Below are 26,683 nucleotides of genomic sequence, written 5' to 3'. Positions count from 1 at the left end.
TTACTTTCAATAATTATTTCAACAAGTTTTCCTGAAGAGTCCTTTGTGGTACAGTCAGTTACAGCCTTGAGCTGTGCTAAATAAAGGAACAATTGTAAATTTCATATTGAAGGTCTCTCTGACATACCATTCTCTTCTGGGGCGGTAGGTGAGAGGGGAAGATGGAGAAAATATCATGATTACTTTTTCACATTGCCTCCTTTTTGCTTTTGCCCATGGTGTGTTTTACTACCATCCATCAGAGTTATGTCAAGAATGGGCTTTACCTAAAATAGCTGAAAAGTAGCATAGTTTATCACTTACCCTCGTCAGTGAGTCAATTTGAAACTCACTGTCTTCTACTAGGTCAAAAGGAATTGCTAATATTTTTAGAGGACATGATGGATGGCAGTTAGGATTCTTACAAAAAGTGACCAAAATAAAATATCAACATCATTTTCATTTCGGAATTGAAGAAGAATGGGAAAAGCATAGATTTCTCACTCAACCTGATTTGCTATTTATTTTGAAATGGAGAGGGAAGGCAATGGGGACAGATTCCAAGCCATCATTTAAAAATGTGGCTAGAGGCATTTGTTATTGATGTGTCATTGCATCACGCTACTTGAAAAAATTTTAAATGAATTTTTCTTTCCATGAGTCTGATTTAAGTTTGCCTGTCCAAAATTCCTTCAGGAATGCTCCCCTCTTTGTGCCTTCATTTTTCAAAAAAATGAGAAGTTGACATAAGGGTTTTACTAAATTTGGTCTTGAAATCCTAGAAAGAAAATTGGTGTTTTGTGAAATCAGCCCCTTTCCTGTTGAGCATCTCTCTGAAACTTTTATGTTCTTCCTAGCTGACTCCTGAACTAACCAGAACTACTGGTGTTTCAATTTTGGGATGCATTCAATATTTAGCTTTTACTTTATCACTTCAGAGGCATCTAGTTTCAAGTTCTTTAGTTCCCACTTCCGTAGCAAAACAGTTTATAAATTGGCACAGAAGAAACACTCAAGGGATCAGCAGGAAAGTTGAGGAGTCAAGGAATTGTCAACTCCCCTCCCATCCACACTTCATTCACAGAACTTCTGCCTTTATTTGCTGAATATGTTAAGGATAATCCATATGTTATATGGATTAAGGGAATCATTGGTTTAAGAAGTTGAAAAACCATTGCTCTTCTCAATTAAAGCAACAGAAGAAAAGCAGAATCATAAAAATTTAGAACCAAAAGGGATTTAAGTGACAATCCAATTCTCTGATTATATGGATGAGAGAGTTGAGCTAGGGAGAAATGAAGAACATGTTTGAGTATACACAGTGATTTGCAGATATAAATCTATTGATTTCTACTCTAATATTCTTTTTTATTTTTCTATAATGTCAGTGATACTTAAAGAATGAAGACTGAAGAAATATGTTTCCAATGGCTGCCTAACTTGATGTTATTAGCTACTTCAGAGATACTGCAGAAGAATATTAAACCATATTTGTCTGCATATATTTATGCATCCATCATTCCATCTTTAGCCAAAGAAATATAAGCCAATGATAGAAATCTGTTCCCGATTATATAGTTGTTACAGCACAAATACTATAATAAATCCATCTAATTCTCAAGCACTCAAAGTCTAAGGGACCGAAGTGTGGCTTTGAGGGACTATATGGAGGGCATGTATTCCATATGCTACATGTAAGAAAACACTGAACCAGGGAGTACACACACACATAATATAGAGTTTCTGATCATAGATTCATGGAGATTCCCAAAAATAATTTAAATTAAAAAGAGGAACTTCTTGCCTAGAGTTTGCTATGAAAACTTGGATATCAGCATGTCAGTTTGGATTGCATACTGTAACTTTTTGTAACAAGTGATCTATGAGTCTTTAAGCCATGTGTCTTCTTTCCTGGCTTGTGTTATTCTCTGGAAGGGCATAAAACAGAAAAAACATGGTGACATTAGCACTGTCTTTTGCTATTTGCTTTATAGCATCACCAGCTCCAACACTAATCCTCCAGCTTTTACGGGTGTCTCACATGTGCTTCAAATAGTTCCTTTATTGACCACAGGGAGTATGTCCTCTTTGTAAACTTCTGCTCCAGAAGCACTCAGCGGTGTCTGCTGTCAAAGCCTCCAGTGTATGTGGACCATGTGAAGGTGTCCTGTGTCTGCTGGCAGAGCTCACAGTGATTGTCTCTCTCTCATCAGTACCACTGCTTTCATGAGTATTGCCCTCACCTCCACAGGGCACTGATGCTGCCACTGGGCATGGCCACTGCCTTTCCCTGGTACTGCTTTTTTTCAGAGAGTGTTATTAGATGCTTCTGCTACGATATGCCACTGCCATCTCAATGCATCCCTCACACATACTCTGGCAACCATCCCATACATGCTACCGTCACCTACATTGGGCCTGTTTTTGCACAGGAACCATCAAGAAACCCTGTCCAATATTATATGGGGTTCTGTGAAAAACTACATTCTTCTCTTTAGTGAGATACCAAAAAAGGGCTGCTTGGATCCCGTGCTCTACGGAATTTTTATTGAAAGCTGTGATGAGGTAAACTTTCTGACAGTTTTTTCTTCCTTTTCCCCCCTACTTAACTCCTTTACCTCTCCCCTCTCTGACAATACGATGGAAAAAAATCTAAGTAGATGTATTGAGTAAAGCAATCAAGGAAAAAGAACCATCCCTGGAGAAGGGAGGCCTGTGGTAGAAAGATATGCCATGCCAGATGCATGTTGTGAAAGCTCTGTGCAAAGGAGAATGGAATGATGGAATAGGATGGTGAGGACAGGACTATGTCGATGGGAGAATTCTGTTAGGATGAAAGAATGAGGGACTTCCAGTAATGGAAGGATGCCAAGAATTTGGAGAGGACCGCATGTTTTCATTAGAATAGCTGTGAACCAAGTTTCTCCATTCACATAATGCTTCAAAGATAAAGTTTTACATTTCAGTCTGGACCAGGTGCAGCTTTATAGACACTATGTAGATATTTCAATAGTTATGTGCTATATAGTACCATATTCCCACCCTATTTGTCTCCCCTCCGTATACCAAGACATGAGTTCATAAGGATTAGTTCAGGAGACAAATGTGAAGGAGAGGCAACAAGGTGTCCAAAACATTCCCACTGCTGAGGCTTCACTTCTCAGTCAAGTCTGACTGTCTCTTCCTCCCCTGAGATAAATTCTCCCCAAGACTACTCTTAGTCCCACAAACTTCTGGCAGATCCAGTCCTGAGTCGGCTAGCATTGTCCAGACTTGTCGGAGCCCCAGCCAAGGAGAAACAGAGTTTAAACTCAACTGAGACTGCCACTATCTTTCATTTCAATAAAAAGTAGAATTGTCTCTTGGATCATGGCAAATAACTTGCTGAGGCACTTAGTTCTTTGGGTGTCAGCAGAAGCTGACACTTTCATTGTTTTCTTTCTGAAATTTCAGTTTTATAAATCTCCAAATTAATTCAGAGCAGCTGAAGATGAATCTGCTTCAGAAGACTACACGCTTCCCAAAGTATCCCAGTTGTTTTAGGGTCTAATTTACCGTAGATTTGTGGGCTCACTAGCTTTTAGCTTCATTTTGCTTCCCAGATCAGCACCTGTGTTTGTTACACAGCCACTGGCTGAATCACTCTGAGAGTTATGAAGCCATGTGGACAGCCCAGGGGTCACATCGCTCATCTAAGGTGACACTGTGAGTGTTTATTATTGGTCACCAGGTTAGGATGTGTTTCACAGAAATTGAGTTCAGGGACTGACCAGTTCCCTGGAAAAATAATTTTGAGTTTTTAATGATGTAAGGTTCTCCCCAAACACACCAACATCTTTTGCTTAAAGTCAAAGCAGAGATGATGCCACTTCCTGATAGAAAGGAGGCTATTGCTACCCTGCACCAGACACAGCACTAGGAACAGGGGTCACTGAAGAATATGTCAGTCTCTATTCTCAACTCAAGGAGCTTGCATCCAGTAAAGGAAAAAGACAGGAACCTTCACATGGCAGAGTGAAATACTTAATAGAGGTATACTCAAGGTATTAGGCTGGATTCTGGTGGATAGGCGGTTAAGCTAGACTCTGCAGGGAGGAGTAGCTTAAGGTGGTGATGCTTAACTGTTGTTTTTTATATTACATCTATTCCATGAGGTGATCCTCTTGGCTTAGAAACCCTCACACTGCCATTTATACCAGTCCCTTAAATCTCTGCCAACTCCTCCCACCCTGAGTTAGTGCAACAGCTGCATATCAAAGCATTTGAGAAGATTTTGATAGAGATACTCAAACCTCACCATAGGCTGACTGAGAGAGAATCTCCATGAAAGGAGTCTGGCAGGGAGGGTAAAGCTCTCTTAAAGCTGTCTGCTCAGAGGACTCCCTAGATGTACAGCAAGCCAGCCTGGCACGAGCCTTTAGACTGGCCTCTGGAAACCATTGCTCCAAATGACCTCCATCAGAATCCCATACAGGCCATCAGTGGGGCTGGGGAGTATTCCCTGAAGTATGCCACATGACATTATCTGCTTTTAAAGATTCAGCTGCGAGCCCAACCTGAAGAGGAGATGCCTATGGGAAAAACTAGTATATGCTAAACTTAGAATTCACCCAAGTCTATTTTGATTCCATCCAACATGTCTAGACTCTCATTTGTCACCATTGGGTAGAACTATTTAGGACACAGTCAGACTACTGTGGGCTATGAGGATAAGTGTATAAGATCAGATCTAGGTTAGCTTCAAAGTTAGCTCTTGGCTCCCCCATAAATTCCTGGAAGTATTTATTGGTCAGATTGAGTAGTCCTTTTTCCGTAGGGATTTGGGTACATGCCAGGTTTGGCCATTTGCTCAGACCAGTGAGCTGACTGAAAAAGTACAATCACCCCTAAACCTTCAGATTCACAAGCGCCCTGGCACGTACATTTCTGTAGCGTATAAGAAATAGTGCCAGCTTGGTAAAGGAAGGAAGCACTCGGCATGAGGCAAGAGACCTGGATTCCAGTTCTCACTGCCACCATGTATCTGTGTGACCTTGGGTGTTTTACAGAACTTCTCTGGGTCAGTTTCCTTATCCATAAAATGAGGGAACTTGACTAGAAGATTCTCAGGGTTAGACCTCTTTTCATTGGGATAATGATGATTGAGAATGCTTTGGAAGTTGTTATAAAATGACTTGCATAGATATCTCTGCCTAAGCTATAAGTAATTGGAAATGTGACTCTCAGAAATAATTTTTCAAAAGCCATCCTTTATTAATTAAAATAGAATAAAAGAAAATGGTCCAATATTTATTTGATGTCTACTGTGCACCAGGCATTGTGTTGAGTGGTTCTCCCTTTGTGAGTTCATTTAATCTTTCTAAAAACCCAAGAAAATTTCTGTTCCAGTTAAGAAGACCCTGGAATATTCTCATTTCAGACAGGGCGGCAGACTCAGATAGCAAAATAACTGGCCTAGGTTCACAGAGCTAGTAAATGAGAAAGCTAGGGCTGAAGTCCAGATCTTATTATTTCAGAGAAGACAGCAGACTCAGAGGGTAAAATAACTGGCCTAAGTTCACTGAGCTCGTCAATGATAGAGCTAGGGCTGAAGTCCAAGTTTTGTTATTCTAAATCCAGTGCTTTTGACAGCTGAAATTCAGTTGTAATCCTGTGGGTAAGAAAGGCCCTTTGTAAAAAGGCCTAAAAAAAACTGGCTGGTCCAGTTCAGTGGAGAATAACTGTGGGTAACCACACATGACAGCATTGCTATTTACCCTGCAATTCACGTTTGCCTTCAGGGGCCTTCCTAAGGCTTACATTAGCAACCCAGTCTCTGACTGAGTTACCCAATGAATGTCCCTGTCTCGTTTCTGCTCTTATTAATTTTTATTTCTTAAAGAAGAGAGTTAAAAATAAAAAACAACTAAATATTAGGGCAAAATTAATGCTGTGTCTTTAATCCCATAAATCCAAGCAAAAATTCCAAATTTAAAACCCCAAGGAAAACATAGCAGAACCCATTGTACCAGCAGAGAGGGACAGGATATCGTATTTATTAAGCTTTAAAAAAAATTTGCTGGGACATCATATTGTAGTAGCACAGAGAGTCATGACTTTACATGTTCTGCCTTTCTATGTGAATTAAAATACCAATTTTGACACTATTAATTTCAACCATAATTCACTCATTTTATGAAATATTCTTTTTTTTTAGGACACATCTGACTATTTATTTATAATCAGTCCACCATGTATAAAGGAACGCTACCAGTTAGAAGGCAAGGTGTAAGTCTTAAGTGCTCCCAATAACATCGGGATACAAAGAATGAACAACACATCCTACAGTGCACAAATGACCATATTTAACACCTCTCAAAGACTTTGTATAGATCAGGCAGGTTAGCAAGCTGCAGGATATTACCATCATCTGTGAAATGTTTAGGAGGCAGAATGTGTGAGTGCAAGGCTTTATAGACAATGTGTTTCACAGTCCACTTCTAGGAGTTTGGAATGGAGCCAGGAACTTCACTCTGCTGGCCTGAGAGGGTCGACTCCTCAGATATGTACTGCTTTTGGATGGAGTAGAACATAGTGCATTCTTTACTGAGGCTTTCAAAACATTCCTTTTCTTCGTCCCAATTCACCTCAGTGGCTAGTCAAAGAATGAAAATAGGCAGTCCTTCCAAAGGGGGCACACAGTTGTCAATCAGAAGGGGTAATCCAATCAGGTTCCCTTCCTCATCAATTTCCGAACAGAAATAGTCTGCAAGCATCTCAGCCCTCCTCTTCAGAAACTCAACAATGTATTCAGCAAGTCCTTCTTTGGGACCATCTTCCTCTGTCCAGCCATTCTCTGGACTATCTAAGGCAAGCATGGTGAGGTCAAAGAGCGGTGCTGGCTCCAATAACCTCAGGACGCCAAAATTGGCAAAATCATAAATGAGTATCTGGTAGAACAGTGCTTCACTAAGCTGGTGGTGTTGAGAAGGTATAACTTGGTCTGATGCTGTGCCAAGGCCCACTGAGGATTCACACAGCCCACGAAGGAGTGGTTATGCAACATCTCCCGGAGAATCTCATGTCGCCGTTCATTAATTTCTTCCTGGAGACTCAAAACACTGGTGAGGCTAATGATCTTTCTCCGGGGAGTACAGACTGCAGTCATGTCCTTTCGGGAATCATCTTCCACCATTTCCACATCAGAATCTTCCCTATGTCTCTTTCTGGGATTGCCTGGGCTGGAAGTGGGTCATCCCTTCTCTGACATTTCTGAAGTCCCCTTTGTTGTATCCCCCTCCAGGCTCTGATTTTTGGCAGCCACTTCAGCAGGGGCTGGGAGTTCAAGCATCTTCTCATCTTGCTGCCTAGCCCTGCCACTAGAAATATCTGTCTTATCCTCTGGGACAATGGCCTGGGGCTGACTGGACAGGAGTTTGCTCAGGGGCTGCAGAAATGTATCAAGCTTCTGTTCTCAGGAATCTGTACGAACCATCTGGTGGGCATAGACCTCGTCACTACTTCCAGAAGTGGAAGAGGAGGTCAGATGTGTTGTGGATTTAACCATCTCCCCAGAGGGGCCAGCGAGTCCTGGTAGCAAAGTCTGGATGAAGGACATCCTGGAGGAATTGGAGCCCAAGAGCTGGCTCTCAATGTGCTGCTGCTCCCACTCCAGGATGCTCTCCTCATGCAGGCAGTGAACTTCGTGCTTTGTGGGGTGCACATTAACATCCGCATTCTGGGGACTGATTTCTAAACTGCGGTATAGGAATGGGTGTGTGTGTTTGGGCAAATAGGCTGCATACACTGTTTGTATGGCTTTTCTCAGGGAAGTTGATTCTACCAGACGGTGGTTGATAAAGAGTAAGATGATGCACTTCTTCACCGAGTAGTTTGCATTGGAAACATAACCATTCGTTTTGAAGGCTAGGGTTTTATCCTCACACCCAATTTCTATCATTTCTCAACTAACAGCATTTCCAAAGATGGAGCGAATATTGTCCACGGTTGCAGCATTAGCTACTATCTAACATCAGCTACTGTCTTTGTTTTTTAACTGAGAAACTAATACCTGAATTGTGTATTGAATATGTGCCAACAACTTCCAAAATTTTCCCATATTCTTCACTTGGATTTTTTAAAGCTTTTCTTCTTGTGGTTATGTTGTAAAAAAGGTCCTCCACCACGATCTGGGTCCCTTGATTGCCAGCACATGGTTTAGGAGGAGCTTTCAGTTTTCCATCTGAGTAACTTGCTCTGTATGCACACTTTCCATCAGCTATTTTCCCTGTAATAGTAACATGAGCCACGTGGCTTATGCTGGCCAAAGCCTCACCTTGAAAGCCATAGGTGGAAATACTGGCTAAATCCTCAAAGGACTGCAGTTTCCTCGTAGGGAGCCTCTCGCATACAATATCCAGATCTTCTTTCCTGATCCCAGTGCCACTGTCTTGGATCCGAATCAGCTTCAGGCCTCCCTCTTTAGCAATCACTTGAATACCTGCGGATTTTGCGTCTAAACGGTGCTCAATGATCTCTGTGATAGCATTAACCAGGCGCTGGATAACTTTCCTTGCGTGATGCTGTTCACCACTGTCTTGTCCAGCCGCCGAATAACCGCAGCCATGAACGACATTTTGGCACCAGAGGAGCTCAGGAAACAACTAGAAGCTCACCTGAAGTGCCTTCAGTCAATCCAAAATATTCTTTAAAAATGAAGCAGCATTCTAAGATTTACAATGTTAAAAAGAATTATTTATCAGTGTTATTGGCTTACATAACATTTATAAAAGATAAAGAGACAGTTTGAAATGATTCTGAGGTCACGCAGTAGAGACTTTAGGCTGCCAAGCCGCAGTTCACACTTGGCTCCTGGCAAACATTTAAACCACACGTCGAAGAAACACTTAGCCATTCTTTAATAAGAATGTCTCATACAGAATCTACTCTGGTAGAGGAGCCAACAGGGCAGATGTGCCATTCATCACAACGTGGAGGCCCAGCATTTTCATGGGGTGTGGAAGAGGCACCAGCAGTATTTTCTAGCCTCAATTGTCTCTTTGGCCTATAGTTTTCTATCATTTGCTTGCTGTTAAATTTCCTTTCACCTCTCACCATCACCATCATTGTTTTCAGTTCTTTTAGCTCAGGAAGTGTGGGTCTAATATTAATATCTAGATTGATCAGTTCCAGAAGTTGAAGGTCCTTGCCAGCCTTGATCTAAAGTAAAACACACACGCACACACACACACACGAGAGAGAGAGAGAGAGAGAGAGAGAGAGAGAGAGAGAGAGAGAGATTGCTTGTGAGCCATGTGCATTCAATCTGGGATCTGTGAGATCCTTTAGGCATTTTATTTCCTGTTTTGTTCTCTTAATTTCCCTGGCTTGGTTTCAGTGTAGACTCAGGTCTGGTCAATAGATAATGTAGATGCCCTATCACTGGCTTGTGAGAGTAATTGCTTTAATGAGGCATCTGACAGGCTTGTTGGTCCCCAGGAAGCGCGGCAGAAGGGATTGTGTTTATAATCGACTCTAATCCGTTCTAATCTTCCACCTTAACCTCACCAAGAATTAAGTGATTGATTTTTGGTCTCTTGAAAGAAAATAAAGACCTCCTGAGACAAAACTTGGCAGCTGTCCAAAGACAAAGAAACAATTGAGGGCTGGCACTGTCTGTACTTGGGTTTGGGGAACTGTCTTGGTCTAAGCGGGCAATTTCCCTCCCATCAGTTCTTGGTCCCTAATTGAGCACTCACACGGTCCTGGGTCAGAGGTTAGATCGAAATTCATAATAATTTATTTACCTCAGCATCAGACACCTGTAAGACCAAATATGGCAAATATGGCTAGGCCAGGTTATTCTTTGGCATTCTGCCTCCTTTAAGGGGTATCCTTCACTCCCTTGACCTGAAGTCAAAGTCTGTAGTTCCCAGATTACTGCTTTCAGACAGCAGATACTACGCCTTTCCTCACTCTACTCAGAAAGACATGTTAGTTCCCCTCTTAAAAAGTCTCTTTTCCCATATGAGTTCATGTTGGCTGGAGCAAAAATGTGCTGTTGAAGTAGGTGACTACTAAACTGGATGTTATTCACACACATGTTCATCTTTTAACCTACTAGTGAAATTGGGGCTGAAATGATAAGCTAATGAGAACAGAGAACAATAAGTAAGCATTGAGGGAAAGCTGACCTCCCTCTTCCTTACCTTTCTTGTCCCCTCCAAACCTCCTATTCTCACCATTCCTCAGGCACATTTTTAGTTTCCATTTTTCCATATAGTTCAAATATGCAGTGTCAGAGGAGTGGCGTGCACAGAGGCTGAACTTGAAGTTAGAAGGCAAAGAGGGAGAGGATTCTTTAGAGAAAAAAAAAAAAAAAAAGGATGAGAGATAGCAAGAGGGGAAAGCACTTAAGTATAGTAGACAGTATACCCTATCGTCAGCATATTTCATTGTCTTCACTCATCTTTGTGTACCTAGGCCCCTCAGCCTCCTAACATCACCACCTGGCCAGGCTGCAACCTCTCATCCAGCTGCAGCCTCCTGTCTTGCTCCCTAACACCAGGTGCTGTTGATTCCAGTCCAAAGTCAGCCCTTATCTTCACACTTTTTTTTCTTTTTGGCCTCCTGTCACCATCCTCCCAGTCACTAGTCCAAAATTCCCTGTTCCACTTTTCTCAGGGTTCCTTCCTCACCGATTTTCACAAAATAAATAAATAAATAAATAAATAAAAATAAATTATCTTCTATTTTTACACAAGACTGAGGATTCAAGTCAGAACTTTAACTCTCTTACTCTCCACATCTCAATTTTACCGTAATTTCTCTGATAACCACTCTTCTATAGAGCAAGCTCTTCCCTATTCAGGGTGCGTACTCCATCAGTGCTATGTCTTACTCTCCTAATCTCCCAAATACTTCCCTGTGAGTTTTTCCCAGTTTCTTGAATTATCAATCTGTTTCTCTTCACTGTCTACTTCCTACAACCTAAAATAAATTTTATCTTATGAAAAAAAATCCCATCCTAATAATACTTAACTGCTTTCTCCTCTTGCTGTCTCTCTTCCTTTTTTTTTTTTTTCCTCAAAAAATCCTCTCCCTTATTGCCTTCAGAATTGAAGTTCAGCCTCTGTGAACACCAATCCCCTGGCACTGCATATTTGAACTTACTAGTGACAAATGAAGCTGGGAGTGTAGACAGAGAAAGAAGAAAGAAAACAGAACTGCTGAAAGATTACGATTCCAAGAGTAGAAGGTAGAATCATCTACAAAGAAGATGGAAAAAGGCTAGCCACAGAAGTGTGTAGGGGGTTAGGAATGGGGGCAAGAGAGCATAGCCCTGGACTTACCCTGAAAGCCAGAACAAGGTGCACAGAAGCCCCACTCTCTGAGTAAAGGGTGTCAGGAGGGGAAAGGGCCAACCTCCATTCCAGTCAGGAGGGCCTTACCCAATCAGTTTGTGGTTGCATTGCTGGGACAGAGAGATGGAGACCAGTGCAGCAGGTATGAGGCTGGTCTTTGTCTGCAAGACACTGCTGGACAGAAGGGACAGTCAGCTGCTAATGCCAGGGGGACCAGTAGTCCTGGAGGGAGTTACTAGGAGATGAAGGAATCTTCTGGTTAAGAAACGTGGTGCCCCCTCACCTCTCTCTACCTACCCATCTATCCACAACTTCTAGCCCCAGGAACTTCAATTTTTAACAAAGCATTGCTAATATCTAAGTTTTGTAGATTTGATTGCCTCCTGTTTTCTCAGCATCCATGTCAGATGGTGTCTTTAAATTTTAAATTAATGAAAAATACTATTTTTCAACCTATCAGCAAACCTTAGGACTTTTATAATCAAACTTACATTTATAAGAAGAGTAGCCAGACCAAGGCTCAAGTATAATTTAAACAGAAAAGGAAAAGTGCTTTATTGTTTTGTCACACTGAAGCTTTAAGTCACACAGATCAAGTTTATGTCAGAACAGTATTAAAGGACCAAGTCTACAACATGTGGATTTGGGGAGCATATGTCAAATTTGATGTGGGAAAGAGGAATATCCCACAATTGGGTATAAGGGATATGTCAAAGGCAAGTGTATTTCATAATAAGCTAAGAGGAAATGAGAGGGAAAATCAGTGCAGAAAGAATTCTTGAATCTTTCTTAGCCAAAAGAAAACAGCTCCTCACTCAGACAATGCTGTCCCTGAGTAAATGTCATCTGTAAGAATATTTATCTTTGTGTTCCCACTTTCTTTGATGATATCATTAGTCTAGGCAAAGATCATTCATATCTGGCCCCCAAACATCAGCAGCACATAAACACTAACTTGCTTAGGGAACTCCACCAGCAGCAGAGCCCAGGGAAATTGTGTCATCCATTTAAGATGTCTCATACCACAGACACACTGTTATCCCAGGCCATTGCTGGCTTACTTGAAAGCAATAGGCCGACAATATGAGAAGCTGGCAGGAAATCCAGTATCTAAACCCAATATGAGATTGTGGGCCCAATCTAATAAAGATAGATTCATCTGGCTTTATTCCCATTTTGTCTCCTGCTTTGTGGGGAAAGTAAAACATGATAAATCAGAGCATTATGGCAACCTCTGAGTGCATATTGACTCCTCATTCCCTCAACTTTCATGCTGAACATCTTGAATCATGCAAATTAGTGGGGACTCAGTTTCTTAACTGTACCTTCCTTTCTATCACAGTGGAAGCTTAAGAGACTTTCTCAAGTTTAGCTTAAAAGATTCCAGTGTTGAATGTTCTGAGGCTAATTTAAATTCACAAGTGAATCTGATGAAAATTTAGACATTTATCTGACGTATGTTAAAAAGTCTAAAGTCATCATCACCCCAGGAAGCAAATGGGGCAGATGCATTGGCTAACTTGCCTATGACTTCCATGGGATCTATGTTTTTAATAACTTAAATTTGATTTGGACAAAATTGTTAAGGGGGTAAAAGGACAGAGAATCTGAAGTTTCAGCTTCTTCTTCTTTTTTTTTTTAAGCAGATGAATTTATTAAGTTGTTTTCTTTTATAGCATTTCTGTGTCCAAACCAGTAGATCTGTATATTGGGTAACTGTTTACTTTAGGCTTTTATGTAAGCCCTAGCAAGATCTTCCCATTAATCCAATCACAATAGCAGGCTGTGATTAATTTACTGCAGCATTGATTTTTTAAGGATCATTGAAAAGGCTTCCTTAGTTCAGGGAGAAAAAATGCATTAAGGGATTATAGGCTACATCTGCCAAAACTAAGATATTTACTCATATAATTTATTGTAATTTCTGTTTTACATGGCCTATCATTTTCTCTATATTTCATGGAAATCTTATATTTTATAACTTCATGGCAGGCTAAGTCATTTGGTGATGACTATTAAACTCGTCTTGAATCAATGAACTAGAAGGCCATTTTCATTTATGTAATCTTTAGCAGTTTACCATTTTACTAATGAGGAAATGCAAGCCCAGGAAAGTTAAATGACCTATCTATCCAACATCACTGAGTTGGGGGAGAGCTATGTCTATCTGCCTTCCTTCCCTGGACTCCTCTCTCTCGCTTCTTACTTTTCTTAGCATTATTGTGACTTTGTTAGCTGTACTATGGGGCCAGACGCTGCACCAAAAACTTTCACATATGTAATCCTTTTGAATTTTCACTGCAATCTTGAAGGAAGGTATTGTCATTACCATAATTTTATATGTAAGGAAACTAAAGTTCAAAGAATTTAAGTTACTTGACCAAGGTCATTCAGGTAAAAGCTGGGTAAATCCCAGATATTAAGCTAAAGTTTGTTTCAGCCCAAATTCTAAGCTCCTAATTGTACGCTATATATAACATTGCTTAGAAAGAAGACATTGCAGTGTTCTGCCATTTTTCCCATTTCCCCAACTTCTCCCTTAGGACAAAAGGTGACTTTCTAAGTTGTTCATGATGTGGGCTCAAATCTTTGCCTGAAAATCACTCTCTTCGACCACCTTTTGCTCCATATCTCACTGTCTGTCTTAGGGGTCCAAAACAGAGCTAGGAACTTAGGTTCATAATGGATGGCACTAACCAGAACACAGATCACTCTTCTCCAGCTCTTTTGAATTTGTACAGTTGACATGGGGAAAGACAAATAAATTGGCATGTGTTTTCATCAAGGAAAGAATTGGGCAGCTCATGTAAAATAACATTTTGGCCAAAGGTTGTTGTTATCATTGGAAAAACAAAAAGGACTATGCATTTTATGCTAAGAATAGCCTGTTTTGCCCCTGGCTTACTTTGATGTCAGGCACTTTACATGCCATCAGTCTTCAACGTATACCCACTTAAGAGATGCTAGAACACAAAGGCGTATAGAGATTTAGCATCTTGTATCAGGCCCCAGCTAGAAAATGGCAGATCCAGGAACCAAAGCACATCTGATATGCCATGGACCCATGTTCTGTACAAGATTGCCTCTGTGCTGAACAGCCCAAATTAGCACAGGTCTTTTTTACATACCTGTACAGTTTTAGGTGTGATTTTCAAAAATGATCTGGGATTCTGACATGGCAAAACAAGCCTCGGCGGAGAGGTTTTGGTGCCCTTCTACCAATTACTTCTACTGGAAGTATAGACAGGAAGTGTCTTGGGGCCAGGCTGGATGCTGCTTAGTCTCTGCTGCTTAGAGGTCAGTATTGAGAAACCACACCTTTTGAAAGGTTGGCTGCTGGTGCAAATCACTGAGGAGGAAGACTCCACGCTGTTAGTTTCCACTGTCACAAGAGAGGATTCGACACTGTGGGAAACTTGTGCCATCCCGGGATTGCTTTGGATTCATTACTTCTTTACTTTTAGCCCATGTTCCTTTTTTCTTATGATAAGATCTTGGTTTAAGTACTTGGTTTCTCAGTACCCAATAACCGTCCACTTAGCCTTCTGTACAATTCTTGAAAAATATTACTTCTGTTTTGAAAAGGTTTTCATCATTCTAGTTGTTGTGTCTAACTTCTTAACTCATATTTCTTATCATAGGGGTGATAGTAAGACAGAGAGCCCACACAATGGAGAACTAAATTTCTTCTGTTTAGGCATTGGGAGGATGGTTCTCCAAAAAGCCTCCTTTGAGCTACTTACACTATTGATGGTTCATCTCATGGGGGAGCATGTCTTAAATCAAGGCCCCTGGAAAACAGGCACTGTGGTGAAATTTGCTTACAAAAGCTTAATTGAGAAGTGCTCTTGAGAACAACACCTACAAGGGAGTGAGGGAAGCAAAAGGGGATGGAAAGAGAAGCTGCCTTCCAATAAAGTTGCAGCAGAAGCCTCAGCCGTTCTCACAAGGGAGCCCTAGAGCTGGGATGACCCTTCAATGTTATCCAGAATTGAGGCGCAAAGCCATATCTTCGTCCTTCATTATCCACTCATTACATGTGGGCTGCCTCCAGAGAGAAGGCAAAAATATAGCGAGGCAGCTTTCTTGAGATGAAGGAAATTCCTGGAAAGGGATGCAGCTATGAGCCATCAGCAGGCAATACTTCCAGAAATAAATTAGTGCTTCAGTCCTGAACAAGGAAGTGGGACAATGTACCACAGTATCAACTACATACCTCCAGTTCTCTCAGTGTTGATAGCATGCTTAATTTTCTGAAAATATTTTACTTCATGATATCTTTAGTGGGCTGAATGGTGGCCCCTCAAGATATATGCAAAAAGTACCTGTAAATATGATCTAATTTGGAAAAATGCTCTTTGCCGATGTAATTAAGGATATCTCAAGAAGAGATCCTCCTGAATTAATGGGGTGGACCTTAAACCCAGTGACTAATGTCCTTATAAGAAACAAAAGAGGAGATGACACAGGGAAAGGAGGAGAAGTCTACAGACTGAAACAGCTAGCATGATGCTCACAGCTGCACAAGCTGGAAAAGCTGAGGAACAGATTATCCCCTAGAACCTTCAGAGGAAGCACAGCTGTGCCAACACCTTGATTTTGGACTTCTAGTCTTCATAATTGTGAGAAACTAAATTTCCATTATTTTAAGCCACCAAGTCGGTGGTAATTTGTGACAGCAGCCCTGGAAAATTAATACAATATCTTATACCATTTAATCGTTCCATTAAAAAAATGTATTTTTAAAACCCCCAGTAGGAGGAACAGTGGCATTGAGATACTTATGTCACCAGGTTCCTACTGAGGGGCTGCCAAGGCTTGGCTACACATCCATGCTGAAGGCCACAGTTCCTATTGGGAGGCTGTCTCCCTACAGCTACCCTCTCTGGTGGCTGTCTTCCATTTCCCTTCAGTCATAGGGAGGGAAAGTGTCTTCCCAATGTTGCTTAGCACCTGAGAACTATGCTACCCCTTGCCTCCTCTAAGCCCTGCTATATCTTGATAAGTAACCCTTTATTAAACTCTATTCAGTTATCACTTCTGAGTGTGCCTTCTGTTTTCTACTGAGACTAGACTGACTTGTCAACTCTGGGGTAATTTAGCTTCCAGGGCGCAACGACTTCAGTCAGTACTAAGCCACTATTGACAGCAAAACTCGTATTGCAGCTTTTCTGAGATTTTCTAATATTATGTGCCTATATGTAAGAGACCTGGATTTTATAATACTCGTTTTCCTATAGTCATAGCATTAGATCCTTTAACTCTCTGGCTTTCAAATGAAAGAATCTAGTCATTGGTACAGATAGGTTTGTCATCCTTATTTTTGTCTGTCTTAAGTACTGCTGTTGAATTTCCTCCCTTAGGTAACGAAAATTTCTCTATTTTCTACAGTTAATTTGACCACTTGGAAAGCCAGTCATAAAATGTCTCAAGATTTATATTCTCTCTGGTAGGGCAAATATTGTCTGCTTTTTTATGTGCTGCTAATTTCCTTCATCTTACATACTCCACAGGAGACCTATGGGTGATAATTGGTGGCAAATCTAATGGGCTTCTTGAACTGCTCATTGCTACTGTGGGCACCCCTCTCCTTGATAAGGCTGAGATAATTTCACTGGAGAAGAGAGATTCTTTATCTTTGTCTCCTCTACAGATCAATCCTAGTGCCTGACATTTAAGTGGAGCTCAGTATTTGTTTAGACACTCAGCAGAATTAAGAATATATCTTATTTTTAGAACTCTTACTAGTTTATATCAATTTTGTGGACTTTGTGAAATGAGTATGCTGTATTGTTTCTATTGATGGAAAATGGATTTACTTAAGAGAGTTTCAGCAAAAAATATTCATATAGTATCTATTATGTGCTCAATTCCATTTTAGGGGCTAAAAATATAGCAGTGGAACAATCAGACAGCCTTAGCATACCTTCTCCACAAAAGCACAGCCTGACACAAGGGCCTGCCTACAGTTACTTTGGGATGTAATCCTGTGGAACAGGAGTGGAGGCAAAAAGGAGTGAAACAGGGAAGGAGGGAAAGTCAATGCAAGGGTGCATTATCAAGCAGCTTACACTATGGCCCACTGTGTCTGGATCCCTCTGGGCACTTTCTTAAGATCTGTGCAAAATGCACGTTAGAATCCTTCACCTGAGCAACATGAGCTCCTGTTCCCCCTTGGTCAAAGGTTTCCCCATGAGGTGTTGACTCCCTGAACTTCCAAGGTCATACATGTGTATGCATAGATGAGTGGGATGAGGCCTCTACCCTCATCTATCCCCCTCCTCTTGCTGTCGGGGGCAGAGATTCCCAGGTCATAAAGTGAGAAATATTTAGGGCAGCTGAGGAGAGGTGCTTTCAAGGTTGTACATTTGAGCAGCCTGTTGGCTCCACAACAGCTGGAATGAAAAGATGGGTGTGCTGTTGTGATATAATAAGAAATATATATTTGGTCTAGGCCCCCGGTTCCTGGCACACAACCCCTGAAATTCTTAGAGTCTCTTACATGATGGATGTCTTTTTGTTTGGTAGCAACATGACTAATGACTGGGGAATCTGCGGTAGCCTCAGGGTGGGAGGCTGGTTACCAGGGAACCAACCATGTGATCAGAAGGTTGAAACTTTCAACCCTACCCCCGACCTCTGAGGAGGGGAGTGAGGCTGATGGTTGAGTCGATCACCAATGGCCAATAATTTAATCAACTATGCCTATGTAATAGAGCCTCCATTAAAACCTAAGGGACTGGGCATGGGGAGCTTCCATATTGCTGAACAGGTGGAGGTGCTGGGAGAGTAGAGCACCAGGAGAGGCATCACCTTTCCACATACCTTGCCTTAGGCATCTTTTTCATCTGGCTGGCGGGTCATCTGCATCCTTTACGACATGATTTACAATACACAGGTAAACATGAATAAACTGTTTCCCTGAATTCTGTGAGCCACCCCAGCAAATTAGTCAAACCTGAGAAAGGGGTCACGGGAACCCTGAATTATAGCCAGTCAATCAGGAGCACAGATCACAAGTTGGGACTTGTAACTGACATCTGAAGAGAGAGACAGTCTTTTGGGACTAAGCCCTCAATCTGTGAGATCCGACACTATATCTAGGCAGAAATGTGTCAGAATTAAATCATAGGACATCTAGTTGATATCCACCAAATAATTAAAAAACTGCTTTACATATGGGGAAAAAAACCCAGACAGCTGGTATCAAAAGTGAAATGCTGAGTGATGGTGCAAGAGAGTAGGAAAACCACTTTAATCTCTTCTCATCTTTAATACTGGGTTACAAGAATGTTTGGTTAGTCAAATGGTGACTAATAAATAAAGCGCCTGTCCTTCCCAGACTTACATTCTAGTGGAAAGTGACAATATACTAAAATAAGCAACTTAAGGTCTCTTGAGAATAAGCACTGTGAAGAAAATATAGCTGTTGATGTGACAGAGACCCATGGCAGGGCTCCTTTAGATAGCCATGAAATTCAGGAAAGGCCTCTTGGAGGTGAGAACATTTGAACAACCACAGAATGAAAGAATTCATTCATGTATGTAGCCTATGGAATAGTATTCCAAGCAGAGCAAATGAAAAGACCCTGGGGTTGGATGGGCACAGAGAGCTTCAGAGACAAAAAGGAAATAGGAGGAGGGTTGTGTAAGTGAAGGAGCATGGGGTCAAAGAGGGAGAGGAGGTAACCAGGGGCTCGTGGGGCCTTTAGGGCCATGAGCTGTGGTCAAGCATGCATACGCCCTAAAGACATAAGAAAAGGGGGACTTAGACATTTACAAAGCTGATATTTGAGGTGTGCTCCTCTCACAAGTAACTGTCAGGGTCCCTGACAGATTGTCCTTTGATATTTTATTTTACCAAGTGATACATCTGAATTAAGTGTGCTGTGAATCACTCTGCAGGACAGTGAGCCTAGTTAACAGCCAACACCCACATTTCAGTCTCACTTTGAGGTCTTTTCCTCATGATCATGTAAATAGTAACACTCATGATCTGATTAATGTTCCTTATGAAGAAAAAAAAGTCAAGGTAAAGCCAAACACTTCAATATTTTAAACATACATAACTATGATTTCAGGATGCATTTCTCACCATTGGGCACCAGGGTCCTGATTTATAAAACAAGGGAGTTGATTCTCCTGAGTTTCTATGTGTCTATATGGCTAAAGTGTGAAACGGATTAAATGTTCTTAATGCCAAGTAGATTCTTTCTCTGAAGCAATAAGGCATAATTTTATTTTAGAAAAAGAGCTTTGAGGATCTCCATCTTGCTTAAAAGAAACCTCCGCACACAGTGTTTTCTATAGTTTATTTGTCTCCATCCACCTCTAGCAACCCTGGAAATGTGGCCTTCCTTACTAGGTGCTGGGTAATTAGAGAAGCTTCCCCATTAAGTTACAGTCATGTATATTGGAGATAGAGAAGAGGCTCAAAAGAGAAAGAGTTGTTTCAAGATGTAAATACAAGACCTATAGTATCTTCCCTGAGAAATACAAAAGGGAAAAATATGTAATAAATGGCTAAAAAACAGTGAAAATAAAGTAAAATTAATACTGAGTTATATAACACTGGAATGAAGCTAATTAAATACCCTTAATTAAAAAATAGCATGGTTGGTTTCACTCAGAGTCAGTCAAAATTTCTCCAGGAAATTAAAAGCAAGCAAGAGAACAAACAAACAACAAAAACTTCTCAAAATACATAATTGTTTGAGATAAAAATATATTTATTGTGTGTGTGTGTGTGTGTGTGTGTGTGTGTGTGTGTGTGTGTGTGAATGTATGTATGTGTGTGTATACTTGAATATATATAAATCCTTATTTTTTCCTCTGTGATATACAGGTGTAGGTCTGTCGACAGAAATGTCATGGGAATGAAAACAAAATGTATGCTTTTTGTGTTGCTTCTTATTTGTCAAGATATTAGAGGCAATTTGCATTTTTAATTGAAGAATAATTGGTTCTTATTTAATATGTTATGAAGCTTAATGTATTGCTTAATGGTGTAAAAGACTCATCATAACTAGCACAGGATTTTTTATAGTAGACGTTCTGATCTTGGGCAGGACATTTTACCTCTTCAGGAGTCATTTTCTACATCTGTAAAATAAAGGGCTCGGTCTATGTTAAATGACCCACATTCTATAGGTTTTGATAGGAAACAGAAAACCTCTGTGTGCAAGCATGCTCATGCCTCTGCTTCTAAGACTTTCACAAAACAGGCAAATCTTTACTAAGTTAGACTTCTTTTCTGAAGGAAGGAGCATATTTTTATACACAACGATCTTTTTTCTTATGGTTACTGTCTGCAGACTGTGGTTCAGAACAATGTCCCTGGTCTCTGTAAGATCTTCAATATTGAGATAAAATTATATTCATGATAAGGTTTTCATTGAGCCAGAAATGTGAAACAATGCATTTTTAAAAGATGTTCAGCAACAAGGACTAATTTCTCTCCTACTTACTTCTCCTCCCCATTACAACCTCTCCTCTTCCAAGAAAAGAGTTTGGTTTGGCTCTCATTTGCCCAGGAAATGCTATTAATCACAATCTCCTATTCCCTGATAACATTACTTAATTGAGGTTGTATTGAACTATACCATTACTAAAAGCAACAAATACAAAAGTGTGCTCTGTCTCTCTCTTTCTGTCTGTCTCTGTTTCAGTTTGCTACTCAAAATAAATATCAGAGATTATTTACTATAATTATCCAATTGAATTATATATTTTATTTCTGCAAGTAAAATGCTAGGTGGAAATTTTATATATATCTTACCTAAAATTATTTTTTGTGCATATATAAAATGAATTTTTAACATGTATGTGGTAAAAATTTATTTTCTTTATATACACACATTTATGAAAACATCTAGAAAAATATACAACACATAAGTCTTGGTGGTCTTTGGCAGTTAGAATTCCAGCTGATTTTTATTTTCTTTCTTATCCATTTAAAGTGGTTTCATGTAATAAGCAGATATTGATGTTGTAACTGAAAAAAATGTATTAAACTAAAATTAGACTTTTATGGATGGAATTGAGCGTGGTGAAAATGGTAGTGATAAAAAAGATTGCTATGCTGAAAGTCTCATGAAATTCTTTTTCATTACATGCTAATTCATAAAACTCATAAAAGTTGAGTGAAAACCAAGAAAACCCTATTCTCATGAAGGTAGGACTGATAGCTGTACCATACATAACAGGTTATCTTTCTCATCCATCCAAAATCTACAGATCTTTTAGTAACTGCTCTTTGAGTAGGGTGGTTCTTCTAGCAGGAATCCAACTCTGTTCGTTTTTTCCTTTTTCCTAATTCTGAGGCATGAAACTTTATAGGAGATTTTCATTCTATGCCCAATTGTACATCTCAGCTTACAGCCTCTTTATAGTGACCTTGCTTCCATCAGGCTTCTCCATGCCAGTCCGCCGATTCCCATCCTAAAGTGCCCAAAGAAACATAAACTCCTAACAGGTCTTCTCCTTCTCGTTTTTCCTTTCTTCCATTCAGCTCACACATGCCCACCTAATTTATCCTTTCAAAACGTTACTTTAAATATATGACTCGTATGCTGAAATATCTATAGGGAATCTCTCTGACATGAAAAAACCCATACCCTTTAGCCTAGAATTCAAAGCTCTTGGACGGCTTTGCCTGCTCCAAGTCCCCTAATACAGCCTCAGCTAAACCAGAATAACCCAATCACTAAATGGCCTAGAACCTTAACATTCTCAAGTGTTGGATCTTCCTGTTTCTTCTGCCTGGAATGACTTACCTTGAGGTTTCCATCAATCTGACTCTTATAAGGCCAACTTTAGATTCCACACTTCAGATGCTCTTGGCCCACTCAACCGCTAAGACATCTCCCCCTTTGCTAAAGTCCTGCCCTACCAACTCATTTGTGCTGTGTTTTATGCTACTTGACTTTTTTGGTGCACATGGATGCTTCTTCCCGGATAAATGGTAACTGCCTTATGACTGAGGGTTGAGTTTTACCTTTGGTATTTTAAAATTATCTATAACTATGCCTCTTCAGTAATCCCTTAGGAGTTGACACATAGTAAGTATTTTTTTAATTAACTGAAACCTTAAGCATCATGTTTTCTAAGCGTTTTGGAAAATGTGCAGAAGTATAACACTCCACATTTTTATTTTTTACTAAGTGTTTAAAGATATGTAAGTAATATTTGAGTTAACCATTATGAAAACCACAAAAGTTTACCTTTTGCTCAACTTCCTGTTTCTGAAAATGTCCTTTCCTCATTGAGTGTGTTTAGCTAGAGCATTTAAAAAGTTTGTCCAAAACACACAATCGTGGCTTGCCTTTAGCAGAAATAATGTGTGTTCCTGCTTCTCTTTGTAAATAATTGAATTTGCTTCTGCAGTTCAAGAAGATCGTGGCTTTTTTGTGTGTGTGAAACTGACTTGCTTCTGTTTTGTCCTTATGTGCAGCAGACTATAAAGGCAAAAAAGAAACCCTGTGCAATTGGGATATGGTGAGTAGGGAGGATAATAGAAGAGATTGACATGACTTCCATAGAAGAGTTATTTTTAAGTATAGAGAATGCCTGTCTATCCCCATGCTGAAAGAGCCTTTAGAAAATATTACCAGGATTGAAAGGCAGTGGGGGCAATTCCCATCACCTGGGATAGCTGTGCCAGTCTGCAGAGTGTTGCTGCCATCTGCTGCATGCAAACAGCCATGGTGGGGCTGTCGCCTGGGTCTTGCAGCTGCAGGAAACCCGATGTGTAAGCATTCAGTTAATATTCTGTGGTCATGCATCTGAAATTGTTATACTCTCAGAACCTGGGTGGGTCTCAAAGGAAAATTAGTCAAATATGATGGCTTCAGGCCATAGAAATTTCCAGATATAAGAATCATGAACTAAGCCCTGAACAATACCCAGAGGACAGATTTGCCATATCATCACTAAATAGGTGGCTCAGGTAGCCCAACCCCAATGAGAGGCAAGAATTCTACTGAAAATAAGTCTGTAACACTGGAAAATAAATGACTACTTCTATGTTTCTGAGTTTAAGGACATTTTTGGAACAACTGCTTCACTTTAATACTATAAGAAATAGGAGCATTCTAAATACCCCAAAGAGGATATTGTTCTTAGAGAATTCAATAAATTTAGATTTGTATTGGTTTCTACTTAGGTAAATTCCTCTTAATATGAAAAATGGAGTGGGATCATAGAATCCCTTCTCTAGGCTTGTAATGTGTCCTGATTTAATAGGGATGCCAATGTGCAAATCAGGCTCTTCATAGTGCATCTCCAGGACTATTTTTGCTGCTATGCTTCATAACTTTGATTGACTAGAATTTCCAGGGGCAATGGGAAGAGATGAAGCTACCCAGAGCAGTTATGTCTCTTCCTGCCCTTCCATCAAGGACTTTGAGTTTCCCAGCCTTCCCTGGAAAATCACTGTCAGCACCACCTGATGATCCAATATCCCCAGTGACCTGAAACTCGTGGGAAGTTGGGAAGGGGTGATAATAAAGGTTTGGGGAGCACTAGACTAGGCAAGCAGTAACTACTAGCTGAGGAATAAGTATAGTAATTATCATGGCAAGTATGTGCAGTAGTGGTATAGGGGGCGGTCTGGACATCCAGGAAGACAGTAGCCGTTATTTATTTACATGAAAACCTCTCTTCTCCCATCTAAACTTTAATCTCCTGAATGCCAAAAGCATTTTCTTCTGTCTTAGCATTGTCCATATTCCCTGTTAGCATCATCCATATTCCCTGCAAGTTCTTACATAGGAGAGACTGGTGTATACATGAAGACAACCTGGCCAAAATTATCTCCACCTGACCTGAAAAGAATTCTCATCTCAGGATTACAACTGGCCTTTTCATTTGTCTTTTTCTTGCTAGGTGGTGCCTATATTCTAGTAATGAGATTAGAGTCACAGGATATTTAAATCATTCATATGGTTGCATAAAGACACACATGTTTATTTGTTGTTATTCTTTATCCATCAAACTTATACAGTAGTCCTCAGCCTGATGCTTGTTTTCTGGATGTTGGAGGGTCATGACAGCCTATTTTATCCCAGCCTGAAAAACTAATACAATTAAATCAGAGAATCATAGCAGGGAACAGTCATCATCCTCTTCTATGAATAGCCAGACATTTTACCAAGGGGTCACTTTACTGAAACCTGCTTGCAGTTCTACGTAAATAGAAGTAACTAGGCAGATGTAATAAGCCTAATACCTCACTGATGTGGGAATTCTCTGCCTTTGGATTCTGACTGTGACTGCCTTGCTTTGGCTTAGAAATGGATAAGCTCTTCTGCAGTCAGCAAAAATGGGCTGCAGCCAACATGGTGGGAGACTTCCCTATCTGACCTCCAACCTTCCCAGAGGAGGGGCAGAAAAGTAGCCCTCACTTCTCCACTCCCAGGAAATGTGCATTTCCCTGCAAAGGAGAGACAATAACATTTGGTTTGATAGCTGACACTATTCTCTGTTACTTTATTAAAATTAAATGTGCTAATCCTTTGTTCTTTCACCCCAGGGCAATTATGGAAAGAAAACATATCTTAAGATTGAACAGAAAAACTATTATGAAAGACACCAAGTACACATTTGTTAAATGACTTTGTGCTCTTGAAAAGAAATGTATAAAAAGCACATTGCCAACTGCTCTGCACGATATCCTTTGTTTGGATTTTAGATGCAGCTTGACTGACACAGAGATCCTGAATAAGAGACTCTTTGGATGCTGAAAAGTCTTTTAAAGAAGGTGATATACAGATTTCAGAGAACAATTTCAACATTGTTCTGTTGAAGGTTATACTCAGCCCTGAACCACATTACTTTCCTGTCTACATTTCATTTCCTGGGGGCTTGCCAAGTGATAAACAGACCCAGGCGTGTGTGGTAGATTTGAGGTTTTTTAGCACGAAGTGGGCGGCGGGAGTTTGCTTTAAAACGTCAATTGACTTTATGATCATTATGGAAATGCTGGTGTAAGGTCTTCAAAAGACAATGGAGAAAAAATGGAAATACTGTGCTGTCTATTACATCATCCAGATACATTTTGTCAAGGGTAAGACTTCCAGTTGTCCCTTCCTGTCAGATGGGCCGTTTAGGGGTGGTTGGGGCCTCTGTTCATTTAAAATGCCTTGTGACTGCTGCTGAAATTGATCACCGAAGGGCAAATTGTTACTAAGGGTTTCAGTTATGTATTTAAGTGGCATATATAGGAGAGATGCTAGAATATAGAAATGATCACTAATGAACACTCAAAATAAGAAGGGAATGGGTCATTTGTGCCCCTGCTCTGAGGCATTTTCACCCATTTCTTTTCTAACAGGATCTCTGGAGTAATTGAGAAATTGTGTTTCTTGGAAATGAAATGCTCTCCAAATGGTTGTCAAAACTACTGCGGAAAAATTAAAAATCACAAAGCCATCAACGCTCAGAGATCCTTACTTAACTTTTTTCTCTCTCAAGTACTCTTTTTCTTTTGGATATAACAAGTATTTCTCCTCCAAATACTAAGGCCTCTGGGAGTTGAATACACGTTGAATTTTAATGAGGCATGTGTAGATATGAACCTGGGAGACAAAGTGGAATCCTTGCGGCAGTGGGAACAAGAGCCTACAGGGCCTATTTAAAAATAGAAGGAAGCTTAGTTCTGTATTCCACAGTATGAGAGTATTATAGTAAACCTGAGTGTCTTAAGAATTAACTGTGCTTTTCAGATGTAGCTATGAAAATATTAAGGAGAATTTCTAAATCAAAGGAGATTTTGGAATATAATGCTGTAGATGGGATCAGAGCCATATTTTCAGGCAAAGGATAGCTCACAGGAAGTTACATTAAACGGTACTAACCTTTATCTACCAAACTTTTGCATCCACAAAAATATGACAATTCCCATTTGTCAAGTACTTTTACTTTTAAGATGCTTGTTTCTTCTCAGTTGCTTATCATCTTTTTATCTTTTCCTTTTGTGAACTTCAGTGGTACTTGTCACAATAATATATCATTTCTGTAACAGGATTCCATGTTAATTCTAAAACTGAGGCCAACATTATTGAAGGAATGTCATGGTCTTAATGCTTAACGCATTTTAAGTGTCCTTTATCACTTGATCAGACTGCTGATGGGAAAGAGGCTCTACTTATGTCTAGAATTTCAAGACTTGATTATTAGAGGGGATACTGAGTGGAACCTCCACCTAAGGTTAGATGAGGTCGTTTCAATCCTTATATACTGAAAGTCAAATTTCTTACTCTAATCAACGAGACTGAATTTTGGAGGCAGTTTGGAGGTTATGAGGGTTATAGAAAGACAACAGACTCTTGGCAACTGAATTCATTCTTTTATTGGAGGTGTGA

The 26,683-nt window shown here is 40.2% G+C and overlaps 1 protein-coding gene, 1 long non-coding RNA gene and 1 pseudogene across 5 annotated transcripts in view; 1 reads left to right on the top strand and 2 right to left on the bottom strand.

Annotated features, from left to right (window-relative positions):
- The window catches only part of LOC108317398, a 320,387-nt gene that overhangs the window by 170,637 nt on the left and 123,067 nt on the right, over positions 1-26,683 (bottom strand). The gene's annotated exons all lie outside the window — the stretch shown is intronic.
- On the bottom strand, positions 6,172-20,410 carry LOC108317395 (annotated as a pseudogene). Its single transcript, XR_001830725.2, has 3 exons — positions 20,400-20,410; positions 10,167-10,316; positions 6,172-9,177 (listed from the first exon to the last, which is right to left on the bottom strand). The product of XR_001830725.2 is annotated as a DNA mismatch repair protein Mlh1-like (transcript).
- Positions 24,315-26,683, top strand: part of CD96 (CD96 molecule) — a 104,088-nt gene continuing 101,719 nt past the window's right edge. Inside the window, exon 1 of the mRNA XM_017547832.2 lies at positions 24,315-25,386. Coding sequence (XP_017403321.1) covers positions 25,326-25,386 — 61 coding nt within the window. The 5' untranslated portion in view covers positions 24,315-25,325. The remainder of the gene's footprint in view (positions 25,387-26,683) is intronic.

Source organism: Cebus imitator, unplaced genomic scaffold (genome assembly GCF_001604975.1).
Source record: "Cebus imitator isolate Cc_AM_T3 unplaced genomic scaffold, Cebus_imitator-1.0 Scaffold201, whole genome shotgun sequence".
In the NCBI taxonomy this organism is placed as follows: Eukaryota; Metazoa; Chordata; class Mammalia; order Primates; family Cebidae; genus Cebus; species Cebus imitator.
Note: the sequence above shows the minus strand (reverse complement) of the source record. Positions and strands in the feature narration are given on the sequence as shown.